Source organism: Mesitornis unicolor, unplaced genomic scaffold (assembly GCF_000695765.1).
Source record: "Mesitornis unicolor isolate BGI_N332 unplaced genomic scaffold, ASM69576v1 scaffold18971, whole genome shotgun sequence".
NCBI lineage: Eukaryota > Metazoa > Chordata > Aves > Mesitornithiformes > Mesitornithidae > Mesitornis > Mesitornis unicolor.
In genome coordinates, this window is record NW_010163362.1 from 1 (window position 1) to 12,997 (window position 12,997).

Sequence of the window (12,997 nt, forward strand, 5' to 3'; positions counted from 1 at the left end):
AGGCCGACGCGGCGGGGCCTCGCCCGTTCCCCTTCACGGAGTCACCGTCAGAGCCATACGCGGGCTCCCTCCCTCCTCCGCCTCCGCCCGGCCCTTTGTGCCGCCTGCCGGGAAGTGGAGCCTGGCAAGCGACGTGAGAGGCGTCCCCGCTTCTCTTTGCAGAAAGTCACCACATTTTGGGAAAAAACGGCTTTTGCAATGTTAAAAATAAAACCCCAAAACAGAAGTCAAGTGTTTTCTTTTTTAAACAAGTATGTATTTGCAGTGTGTGGATCCGAAGTGTAGCAACGACAACAAAGGCCAGGCAAGCCCAGGTCACTCCCTTTGTTTCTCTCTTTGAAGCCGAGAATCACACAAGCTCTGGGAACAAGAGCTAACATTTGAGATTTTTACTGAAGTTTATACTACTGAGGGAAAAGGTGATGAGATTTCCAAGGCAAAAGGCTGTAAAAAGAGGTATTATTGCCTGTTGAGGATGTGTTCACCTGTCACAGCCACAGATTTGTAGCAGAGTCACTGTTTGTAACTGAAAAATTTCAAACAGGTTTGTAATACTTTATATTAAAGACTGATTCTTTTCCTTCCCACCTAATTGATGTAGCAGTGTCCCTCTGAAGGGGCTTGTAATGACATACATATTTCCTAGATGTTATGACACTGTTGTAACTCAGTCCACTGTTGGGTTTGCAACCATGTACAGTGCCTGCTTTAAAAATAATAAAATGGAACACCCCCCCAGCCGCCTGTCGCAGTGGTGTAACAGCTGTGCAGAGGCAATGTCCTTAGTCTGCTTTTCAAAAGCAATGCACTGTTCTGCTCGGTTATGCTCTCTCAACTTGTGATCACCAGAGAGGAGAGGAGCTAAATATTTGTTAAAATTTTTATGTATAAATAAAAAGTAGAATTATTTTTTTTCCCCTCCACCTTTTCTGTAGTCGCAGTTTCATTTGCAATCTGACCATGAAAGGAAACTGTTGACTGTAGTCCCTCTTCTGTTGATTTCCTCTGCTGCCTTGAGCAAGATAATGTGGATTCAGCAAAAGGCTTGAGCATATTTCTGAATATATGCATATTTGTAAGTGAAAAAACAGTTTAAATATGTAATTGATTTGGAATCATACAGCCTTATTTATTTATATGTCATAAGCATCTGTACTTTCTGTCAAAACCTGGTGTTCAGTATTTCTGAAAGATAACCATGAATCTCTGTGCATAGATTTTCTCCATATGCAAAGTAAACAAGAAGTCCTTGTCTTGAAAGAGGTTTGAAGTTTTACTGATGTTTATTTAGTGTCTTAAAGAGAAAAATGCTTTATTGCTGTGCAGTTGTCAGTCTGATTTAGCTACAAGCAAGGAAAGTAAGTGGTGTGTGGACAAGCAAAATACCATTGCTGAATGAATGAAATTCTTGTCAAAGCATTATCTCTATGAGTAGAACTAATCATGATGATGTGTAAGTTAATTCAGCTTACAGTTCAAAACTCCCACTGCTTCCTGCTTGGTTAATTCTGGACTTATTCTTCTATTAATGTGGTCTCCAATATTAAAAACTGTATTTAGTCTGTCTTGTACGTGTCTTCTTTTTGTGTGAGTTGATAGGAAGGTTTTATCATGTAGCTGTGAAGCTTTTCTAAAAACGCAGCACAGAACTCTCACTTTTTTTGCCTTTACTAACGTAATGTTTAAAACACTTAATAGAATATAAATTATGGGTTTAGTTATGAGGAAAAATTATTTACGAATTATAAATGTATATTTTCCCCTTTAAACTTATTAGTGGTAAAAAGACTTGAAATATTAGTATACTTCCTCTGGAATGAAGAAATACAAGTTAATAAAAGAAACTGAGCTTGTTACTTGCATAAATCTCATAGCTCTAAGTGCACATGCAGTACCTATAACTTGCTTCTGCATTAGAGGTGGTCTGTAGGAGTTGGTCAACATACTCAGGAAAGACAACTGTGTTATAAACAGTGGTTCTGTTCTATCAGGGATAGTAGTAAGGAGAACATTTTTAGTCAGAGGTATTTCCAGGTACAGACAGTATTTTGAGCAATGGGTTGACCAGCCACTATGGCTTGCTGCGGAGTCAGTCTGCCACAGATAACCTTCCATTTCTTTTTTCGTTCCTGTCCTGTAAATATCTGTAAGTGCTGTGGTTTTTAGACCTGAGAGAGCACTCTGGTTTGTGCTTTAGATAAAAGATGCCAGAAGACTTCCATTATTTTTTTTGAAGTAGGTGAAGATAAACTCATAAGCTGTAGCGATTCGTGTTCATAAAATGCTAGAGTGTTCAAGAAGCATTTTGGGTTTTAGCTTTTGCCATTAAAGGGATTGACGTTGTAATGTTGTTAATATAATGTATGTTCATAAACTATGATACAGTAAATGAATAACCTTATAGACTTATAGATGGAATTACATTGCCAGTACTTCCACTTTCCCCTCCCTGACAGGACTAGAGTCTTGAAAGTCATCCTGAAGTAATGAATGTGCTTAACTTTGTATTTTATTCTCTACTTCTAGATAAAATTCACTTTAATGTTATTGTTCCTGTGTGGTAGGGCAATTTATCTCTTGGCATGGGGTAGTGGTGACATAGGACAGTTAATTGGTTATTGATTAAAGTATTCCCAGCCTGTCTTTTACTTCTGAATGTTTTCTTTATAGACAGAATAAATACTCTAATCGTATTTGCTTTCCAGACCTGTTTGTGTTAGGCCCTTCTTCCTAACCCTGGAGAAAGACAGTGTGAATAGCTGTGAACATGGTAAGGGCTTATTGAGATAAATTTTGAGATGTTTTGGTAGAAATAAAATAGAAAAGTTTATCTTCTTCTCAAGAATAAATTTGCATTATGAGTGATTGCAGTTATTGGTAAATTAAGAATTTGAAAAAATTCACTGTAATGCACATGTCTGTTGTTTGCAAGACATTTTAAATTTTGTTTTATCAGCTGATTTTGGGGGGGAAATTGTTTTGATGTATTATTATTTGCAAATAGTGATGATTAAATTCACACAGACACAGAATCACACAGAATCGCTCGGTTGGAAAAGCCCTCTGAGATCATCACGTCCAACCGCTCCTGTCTGCCCCCTAAACCATATCCCTAAGTACCTCATCTACCCGCTCTTTAAACACATCCAGGGATGGTAACTCCACCACCTCCCTGGGCAGCCTGTGCCAGCCTCTGACGACCCTCTCAGTAAAGAACTTCCTCCTTATCTCTCTTATCTCCCTTGGCACAGCTTGGTGCCATTTCCCCTTGTTCTGTCCTCCATCACCTGGGAGAAGAGCCCAGCACCCACCTCTCTACAACCTCCCTTGAGGCAGTTGTAGGTGGTGATGAGGTCTCCCCTCAGCCTTCTCTTCTCCAGGCTAAACAAGCCCAGTTCCCTCAGCCGCTCCTCATCAGGCTTGTTCTCCAGAGCCCTCACCATCCTTCATTCATTGCAGTTGTTTTGACTTTGTGTAGAGATCTCTCAGTATAGTCCATTTACCAAATACAGTTAAAATAATGAGAAAAATCCAGTTTGCAAGGGAAACTGGCATACAGGTAGATGTAGCATTTCTTGTCACGTCTCGACTGTCATTCTAGATTCGAATTGCAGCACTGAATGCGAGCTCCACAATTGAGGATGACTATGAAGGTACCTTCAAAAGTCATAAGACACAGACAAAGGAAGCTCAAGTAAGTAAACCTACAGTTTTCTTAATGGAGTTTTGTCTTGATGAGAGTTTTGTCCTCTCTTGTTGCAGGGATTGTTCAACCGTAATTTTTTGTTTTTAAGAAAGTTGTGTTACTGTCTTATCTTTTGAACCCTCCTTTAACAAGCTAAAACTTCACTCAGATGAGTTATATCAGGTCAGTAAGGTTAATGTTCTGCAATACATTCTGGATGTGGACTGCTGTACAGCAGGAAGTAGTAAAAGTGTGAAACCACTGGTATTCGTAGTAAATACAAGTATGTTGCAGTAATTGTCTTAATAAAGTTGCCCTACAAAATAGTTTCTATCTTTTTAAACTACAGGAAGCAGAAGCTTTTGCTTTGTACCACAAAGCTTTGGACCTTCAGAAACATGATCGATTTGAAGAGTCTGCTAAAGCTTATCATGAGCTGCTTGAGATTCGTCTTCTGCGAGAGGTCAGTGACCTTTAGAGAATGGAACTCTGGAAACTATTTTTATTATATTTTTGTATTACTTCATTTCTTATTGGTTAATTAGAAATGCCAGTGTTATCAACTATCAAGTTGTTTGCTGCTCTTTTTACTTGTCTGATTCCTTATTGGCTAATAAGAAATGCCAGTGTTATCAATTGGCAAGCTGTTTGCTGCTCTTTTTCTTGTCTAATTCCTAATGCTTGTGTTGCATTTATTTTATCATTTCTAGGCAGTTCTTTCTGGTGATGAGAAAGAAGGGCTGAAACATCCAGGCTTGATGTTAAAATATTCCACCTATAAAAACCTAGCACAACTGGCAGCACAACGGGATGACTTGGAGACAGCCATGGAGTTTTATTTGGAGGTACAGTACAGCTGAATTAAAACTCAAGAGCCTCAATGTTTGCAAAAGCTTGCTAATATACAGACGTACACCTTTCAGCACACATCATTTGTCTGTGCATCTGAATTCTGGGTACTTTCTGATGTTGTACATGATATAACTGGTCCACCATTCAGTCCCCAAACCAATAGTGTCCCTATTGGAAACTAAAGCAGTGCCAGTCCTTGTAGACAAATGAATATGCATGTCTAAAATGTGAATAATGTTGTTTGTTATGCTTTCTAGGCTGTAATGCTAGACTCTACTGATGTCAACCTATGGTATAAAATTGGTCGTGTGGCTATAAAACTAATCCGCCTACCTTTGGCTCGTCATGCTTTCGAAGAAGGTCTCAGGTGTAATCCTGATCACTGGCCTTGTTTAGATAATCTTATCACAATCTTGTACACACTCAGTGACTACACGAGTAAGTACAGTACAACAAAAAAATTCTCAAGAAATATGTAATTTCACATATAAATAAAAATTGTAACAATGCAGTCATATAAGAGAAAGTGCATCTTGCGTAAGCAGTACGTTAGGGTATGATGGAGATTTTTACTTCAGGAGAGATTTTTTTTTATTTTGTGATGAAGTATGATGATTTGTATCAGTTCTGCTTAACCTAAAAATAAATGCCTGTGTTCTCTTAGATCAGAGCTTCTGCAAGAAGTTTCCCTGTAGACTGACCTCTTGCCTTCCAGTGCACGTTGAATTTTTCTTTTTAGTAATTTCCAGCTGCGTAGTTCCAGGATTGGGATATAAGACTACAGTCTAGTTCATATCCTAATATGATTAATTGTAGTTACAGCAGTTGATACAACTGGCCCTAGGATTTTACATTTGTGTAATATCCAGTGGATGAACTGATTCAAGTGAAGTTTAGGAGAGAAGTTGCAAGATGGCAGGAAAGTTGAGTCTGATCCCTTAGGTTTGTCTTACTGGAATGGTACGAATTATTGTCACGTAATTGCCCACGTGAGCAAAAACCTGTTCATTGCTTGTTATGCTAATGGAATCTGCAGTTAAGATGTTTGACAATGTGAAAATGGCAAATGATTGTGATTCTGCTTTAAAATTCTAATTTCTTTTGTGCAGGAATGGAGTCTTGAATGTAAATGAAAGATGTGCTGCAAACATTGTCTAAACAAAATGAATTATGTTCTTTTTCTGGATATAATACTTGGGAAGACATAATAGGTTATTTTAACTGTATGTGTGTAATTATTTGACACGTTACAAAGCTATTGGTTTATGTAAATGTCATGTTTAGTTGGAATTCATTGGTGTAGATGAAGGCTAGAAATAGCTTTTGAATTAGCCAAAGCAGCAACTGACCATTCAATTTCTATTTCTCTACAGCATGCTTGTACTTTATCTGCAAGGCTCTGGAAAAAGACTGTCTATATAGCAAAGGACTGGTTCTGAAGGAGAAGATCTTTGAGGAGCAGCCTTGCCTCCGGAAAGATTCCTTAAGGATGTTCCTCAAATGGTGAATCTCATTGTATAGTGTATACTGCATTTGGGGTGTAAATTCTGGGTTTGAGTTAGTTTGGAAAAGATGGTGAGATAAAATGCTTTAAGCCATGACAATACCTCGCTGACCTGTCTTCTAAATAATAAATCAGGGTTGGTGCTGCTGACAGAATGTTCTTCTGTAGTTACTTCTGGAGAGAAGTAAAAAGAGGCAAAAAATTCATTTGCTGCTGCTCACTTATTTCATACCTAGATCTCTTGTAATCCATGTTCCTTGTATTTATTTGTCTGTTTGCAACCAGTCAGCATTCCTTTTAGGAGTTTTCTTTTCCTCATTGGAAAAAAACCTAAACCAACCACATTTACTGCTTTTCCTAGCAGTTACAAATTTGAGCCTTGATACAATATTCTATGGAAAGAGAACAAGACCTCAGACTCATCCAGCCAATTCCCTTTTTCACGTAACTTGTCTTAATTTCTTATTATTTCTTAGTGACATGTCTATCCATAATGTAAATGTGAGCGCAGCTGAAACAGGAAGAATCATAGATGAAGCACTGGAGCTACGTAAGAAAAGACAAGCTTTGCTAGTGCGAGAGAGAGAACCAGACCTCAGACTGATTCAGCCAATTCCCTTCTTCACGTACGTCTTTATATTTTCTTCTTTTAAAAGGTTTCTCTGGAGTGATTTATGGTGACAACTGTGTTGCACTTCAGATTTCTTCAGAATGCTTTTTTTTCCTTGTGAACGCAAACAAATAAGACCCCAAGTGTTTTGAGAAAAGACATGTTGAATGCTGTTAGGTTTGTAAGTATAATTTAGAAAACCGTGACAAGAATTAAAGAAGTTGTAATGCCACTATGTTTTCATGTACAGGTGGAAGTGCCTAGGAGAAGCTTTACTTGCCATGTATCACCACCTCACAACATGCGATCCTCCTCGGCCCAGCTTGGGAAAAAGAATTGATCTCTCAGAATACCGAGATCCAGTTCAGCATTTGATTCTTTCTCCTACCTCTACTCCTGTCAGTGTTATTCAGCCAACTCCTGTCACCGCTAATCCAGTGGTGACAGTGCCAGATCCTGTGTTACCTTATACTTCTACAGCTCCCAGCTTTCCAAGCCATAGTCAGAATTCTTTGGAACCAGGAGCTGCTGTAGGTGAGCAAGGTACTTCAGTCTGAGATTCAAGATATCTTTCCTACTTATCTGAGTATTAAAAGCCCTACAGAATTAATTGGGGAAATGCTGTCTTTAAACTGTGTCGGTGGATTCAGAACCTTTTCATCTTATGTATAACATCTGGTAGAAAAAGTAAAATTGAGCAATAAAATTCTGTTCTATTAACCATTCACATTATAAAAGTAAGGCCACCTAAACTGCCTGAAAATCATTAATTCCTGACTAGGACATAGGATGACTGTACAGGATGGTGGACTTACTTTCCTATCTAATGAAACTGAGAGTCAGGTTGGTTTGTTAATTGTTACTCCAGTACAGGAGTATCTGCCCTCATCTGGTTTTGTGCTATTGACTCATACTTCAGTTTTTCAGTCTTTAGAATTAGAAGAATAATGACTCTACTCCAGCAGTGATGCGTATCAAGTTTTTAATGTCGTGAAGTCTTGAGCTCCTTAGAATGAATGAGCTGATACCAAAAATGTTGATTGGATTATTCTTCTGCTCATGTGTAATGTTAAGAACCTGAGAACCAAGCAGTCAGCTATATTTATTTGGAATCTGTAGCAAGAGGTTTGAATATTTTATACTGTAGCTGTATATGTATTTACATTTCTAAAACTATTAAGGAGTTACCAGTATTTGTTGATAATCATGGGAATTTACAGGTGTTTATAGAGTTAAAGGCAGAGTCCTGTGATTCCCACTCAGAAACTTCTTGAAGACAAAATTAATGCGTTCTTATGGATACTGAAATGCAGAATTTTCAGTAAGCCTGCTTCTTGCCTTAGACCAGCATTTTAATGCAAAATGCCATAGTCAGTTTGTATTAAATTTATTTTGTAAATGATTTTAAAATTTGTGGCATTGTGTTCAGAGTTAAACCAATGAATCTCAAGTGTTTCTGTAGGAAAAAATAAAGAGTCAACAAACAAATAACTTTTCTTTTTTTAATTCTCTTTCTAGGTGACATATCAGCAGGTGATAAATCTAAGAAAGGAGTGAAGCGAAGGAGAATTACAGAAGATAGTGGTGAAACAGCAAAAAGGAGATCTGCTAGAGTCCGGAATACCAAATGTAAAAAAGAGGAGAAGGTTGACTTTCAAGAGCTGTTGGTGAAATTCCTTCCTTCCAGGTACTGTACAGTAACTTTTATTATGAGATTATCAAGAGCTAAGTAGAGGAAGATGTCAGTTAATGTACTTCCACTGTTAAAACATGCCCAACATGCCATGTTTAGATTTCACCTACTACTGAGGAATTTTGTGATATTGTGGGTTTTTGTATCCCTTTCACACAGATTGAGGAAATTAGATCCAGAGGAGGAGGAGGACCCTTTCAATAACTATGAGGTGCAGTCAGAGATCAAAGAAGAGAATTTCCAGCACGTTGGACCACATCGAATGTCATTTGATTCTACAACCTTTATGGAATCTGGTAAGGATTTAATTATGACCTCCACTCTTTCTCTGTTTTTACTTCCATATTATATGCCTTATTTTCTGTATTTTCCCATCTTATATCTCAAAGATACAAAAGTATATATTATTTTTAAAAGTATAATTTTATGATGTAGAAATATCTCAGTAACAGGTGTGATTTATTTTTAAGTCTTAAAGGACTGCTTAATTACTGTGCACTGTAGGTCTGTTTCCCATTTAAACAGATTGGAATACAGGAACTTAATTCTGCATTTATGCTGCGCAGGAGGACTGCTGCAAGATTAGTGCATAAAACACTGTTGAAACGTATTTGTTTCAAGTTATGGTTTACCTTGACCTTGAACACATATGGCTTTGTGTTTATCTGCTTTCTAGAAAAACAGGATGTTCAATTCCTGCTGGATAACCTGAACAATGGTGGGATCTTGGAGCTGATGATGAGATATCTGAAAGTCATCAGCCAAAAGTTTCTGGTGAAATGGCCTCCTGGCTTGTGTGAGGTGGTCCTTACTATCTATAATAGCTGGAGAAAGCACAGCAGTAGTCTTCCCAATCCATTACTGAGGGACTCAAGTAATCAACATATCAAGGTAATGAAACTCTTTTCCTTATACTTCTATTTCTTTGCCACTGTGTTGCTCTCTGTGTACCAAAATACCTAACTGAAATCCAGCAATTAGCTTAGCTGTGTCTGGGGACCTGCTGCTTGTAGCTGTTGCATCTTTCATAAACTGCAGCTCACGTAACTCTTCCTGAGCTCCTGGACACTATGCAAGTATACCTTGTGTACACACACACACACATCTGCATATAGGTAATAGAAATATTCCAGACTTAAATGTATTTTACACTTTTACTCTGTTGTTGCTCTTCCTTTTTCTTTCCTCCCTTTGCTTGTAGTATCACAGAAAGTTTTGTTTGGTCATCGGGTGAGTGGAGAGCCTGCTCTGTTCGCATTGGCTGATTGAGGGTCAGAATTTTGGCTCTAAATGAGTCAATACAGTTTAGTTTAAAAAACCTGCAATTTACAGTAAAACAAAACAAAACAATGAAACAAACACACAGGCCAGCATCACCACTTTATTACCTTTATAAATTAATGTTAAACAGACTTGGTGGCACAAGATGAATTACGAAACCAGTACTGATACTTCTTGCCCACTAGGCCTGCCTATGTTATCTTTTCAGTGTTAGCAATGTGTGTTCATTTGGAAAGTTCTTTATTCGCCATTGGGATGACTGCCATTTTAATTTTATTTTTTTTCAGATTATTAGTGTTTCTACTGTTTTGCAAATGAAAAAATAATTCTGGAAACTATGTTCCATTGCCTTAGTTTACAAAACAAAGTATCGCTATGTAGATGATGCTAAACTTCTTATACATCCTGTGGCTTGTGTATTTCTGTATATTGTTCATATATAAATACCCTTTTTAAAATAAATGTAAATATATTTACAAGTATTTATATGTATTCCTTTGGTTCTCATTATGACTGCATAACTGCTTGCTTGTATGCAAAATTTAAAAAGTCAAGCCTTTGTGGCTATACTATGACAAATCACTGTCCTCATGCTTGTCTGTTCTTTTTCATCCTTGAATTTATTTTAAACTTGATCTACAAGTGTAAGCTTGATCCTGAGTGTAATAAATTGGGGTTTTCAAGACTAAAGAGCTATTTTGGATAATGTGTATGGACTTTTGAACCTTTTCACAAGCACCTGGCTTTTCATAGCTGGACCTGTAGCCCTTGCTCCTATTAATGTAATGAGAAAGCATTATGCAGAACTACCTGGCAGAGAACCACGGGGGTGTGATTTTTTAAAATATACTCCTGAACTTTATCCAGCAAGCGTTAATAAGCTGATAAGACCAGAGTACATACTCGGTCTCATGAAGATAAGTACTGAAAAAAATTATAGGATATAGACTTTTATTTCCCAAATGTCAGTACTTCTGCTGTATTCAGGGAACATGCTTTTAGCATGATTTAATGATTTAATAGAGCTATATTTCAGCCAGATACAAATATAAGGATGTAACTTTTTTTAACATTAGGCAGTGCTGTTCTGACTGCCTGCTTTTATGAGCTGAGATTTTTATTTTTTATAAATGCTGCTCCTAAGTTTTGCTTTGTTTTGCTTTGTTCCTGTTGATTTGTAAATGCTATGATACACCTGTAGCCAGAGGAAGTAGTTATAACTTGGAAATAGAAATTCCGAGAGGACAAGTTGAAGGTTTTTTTGAAGTAAATTGAAAAAGTATTGGTCTGAGGTTCTTTTACAATTATTTTAAAAATATATTTCTTCCTATATACTCTTTTTTTGCTATCTCCATACTTTCTCTGTAGGATATGATGTTGATGAGCCTTTCTTGCATGGAATTGCAACTAGATCAGTGGCTGCTGACTAAAGGGAAGAGCTCTACAGGTGAGAACTCGATGTTACCTTCTTCAGGCTTGAAAACTACTCTAGATATATGAAGAAATGTTTGCAGGAATTAATTGGATTTTGAAGGTATTTTTTCTTAATGCATAGATTTCAGATCTGTATTGGTCTATGATTTGTTTGCCTTGAAATAGATCAGTACTTTTGAAATACTGGTATGTGGGACTCTTTTCATGGGATAATAGTAACTTTATGATAAAATGTAATTAATTGGTTTGCAGTTTCTCCACGAAATTGCTCTGCTGCCTCTGTGAATGGAAAGTTTGGTCCAGACTTCCCAGGAACTCATTTCTTGGGAGACTTGTTGCAGCTGTCGTTTGCGTCCTCACAGCGAGATTTATTTGAGGAAGGCTGGATGGAATTTGTCACTCGGGTGTATTGGCTGAAAGCTCGCTTTCTAGCACTGCAGGTTTGTTTTACTTTTGATTTAACAAATAAAACTTTTCCCAAATTAAAATCAATGTTGTTCAGAGATGCTACAGCTGATTTGGGAATCCCAGCTCATTTAAGCATATGGATATAATCAGCTCAAAATATAGTGAGTTCATTTTATTTTTTAATTTAAAAATGTATTTAGACCACAATTATTTGGAGTAGTAATGTGTAGCTACAGAACACGGATTTTTTGGATCCTGGACTAGTGGATACTCCCAAAGTTCCAGGCAGTCCAAAATGCAACTTTCAACTGAAGCAGACTGTGTTTAATTATTCCTCCCCTCTCCTTTTTCAAGGTAGCATAATTCTTCTTTTGGAGAAGTTTGATTTAATGTGCAGATTTCAAAGCAGAGAGTTTTAAACCTGTCACTAAGTGAATAATTTGAAAGAAATGTCATTGATCCCAGCCTGTTACTTCCCTCCAAGCATTGTTTCCTCAGGACATCAAAGAGTTTGTTAATATATCAATTAGGTTTGAGTCAATTGTCAACTAATAATGTGAGTCATTTTCATAAGTCTGAACTAATCAGTTCCTTTCATTTTTAGTTTTTGCATCCAAGGATTCGTTACTAATAAACTTACTTGTGGAAAAATGAGAGTTCCTCTATGACTACTGCTGTCTTCTCTTTAGATGTACAGTTAGATTTTGCCTGTGCAGTTTGCATTCCTCTCCTGACCACTCAGCTTCAGTGTCTACTTCAGTTGGACAGAGCGAGTAGAACGCATCCACTTTGCAGAATATAAGAATGTTTCTTGACTCAGTGTTTTTTTGTGCACAGATGGAAGTGTGATTTCTACTGTTTTACTCTTCCATCTTTTTAAAGGAAAGGGATTTTCCATATTTACCTTTCAAATTTATGCAAGCTGAATTCTACCTCTGATTTGTTTGACATGTTATTAAAGTCACTGGTGAGAGATACTGCTTTGTTTTCTTTCGTTTAATTGGAGATTGTCAATTGGATTTGTTTTTTATTTGGGAGAGTGTGCAGTAATCACACTGGCAGTGCCTGCATTGACCTTTAACATTTTCTCCATGCTTTAGAAACCATTGCTTCAAACAGAACTCTACATTTTTTGTTTGTTTGTTTTCCTCTGTACTGTTACTGTAGGGAGACATGGAACAGGCACTTGAAAACTATGATATCTGCACTGAAATGCTACAGAGCGCCACTACAATGCAAGCTAAAGCTGGCAATGAATGCAGCATCATAATAAGGTTACCTAATCTCCATGTTGATTCTGTTGTTTCTTTGGAAGAGGTAAGAATTAATTTACAGGTGCATTCTCCCTACTCTATCCCTCCTGGTTTCAAAGGTCATCTGTGAATTAGCTGTTTTGTGCAGTTTACCATATCTGTCCTAGCATTTTTGTAAGAGTGAAGGGACAGCATAGCATCTGCTTGTAGATCAGTAGACTGATCTACAGTATCAGACTAGTGTTTCATTTTCTGTTCTTAAACATAAATTTAATTG

General features: G+C 37.3%; 1 protein-coding gene across 1 annotated transcript in view; it reads left to right on the forward strand.

Annotated features, from left to right (window-relative positions):
- Window positions 1-3,601: 3,601 nt before the first annotated feature.
- The window catches only part of CABIN1 (calcineurin binding protein 1), a gene marked incomplete at both ends in the record, with an annotated part of 40,024 nt that continues 30,628 nt past the window's right edge, over window positions 3,602-12,997 (forward strand). Inside the window, 13 exons of the mRNA XM_010193947.1 lie at window positions 3,602-3,694; window positions 4,035-4,148; window positions 4,396-4,530; window positions 4,795-4,975; window positions 5,911-6,040; window positions 6,518-6,667; window positions 6,902-7,194; window positions 8,170-8,338; window positions 8,504-8,640; window positions 9,021-9,235; window positions 10,994-11,072; window positions 11,312-11,499; window positions 12,635-12,784. Of these exons, the coding sequence (XP_010192249.1) occupies window positions 3,602-3,694; window positions 4,035-4,148; window positions 4,396-4,530; window positions 4,795-4,975; window positions 5,911-6,040; window positions 6,518-6,667; window positions 6,902-7,194; window positions 8,170-8,338; window positions 8,504-8,640; window positions 9,021-9,235; window positions 10,994-11,072; window positions 11,312-11,499; window positions 12,635-12,784 (2,034 nt within the window). The remainder of the gene's footprint in view (window positions 3,695-4,034; window positions 4,149-4,395; window positions 4,531-4,794; window positions 4,976-5,910; window positions 6,041-6,517; window positions 6,668-6,901; window positions 7,195-8,169; window positions 8,339-8,503; window positions 8,641-9,020; window positions 9,236-10,993; window positions 11,073-11,311; window positions 11,500-12,634; window positions 12,785-12,997) is intronic.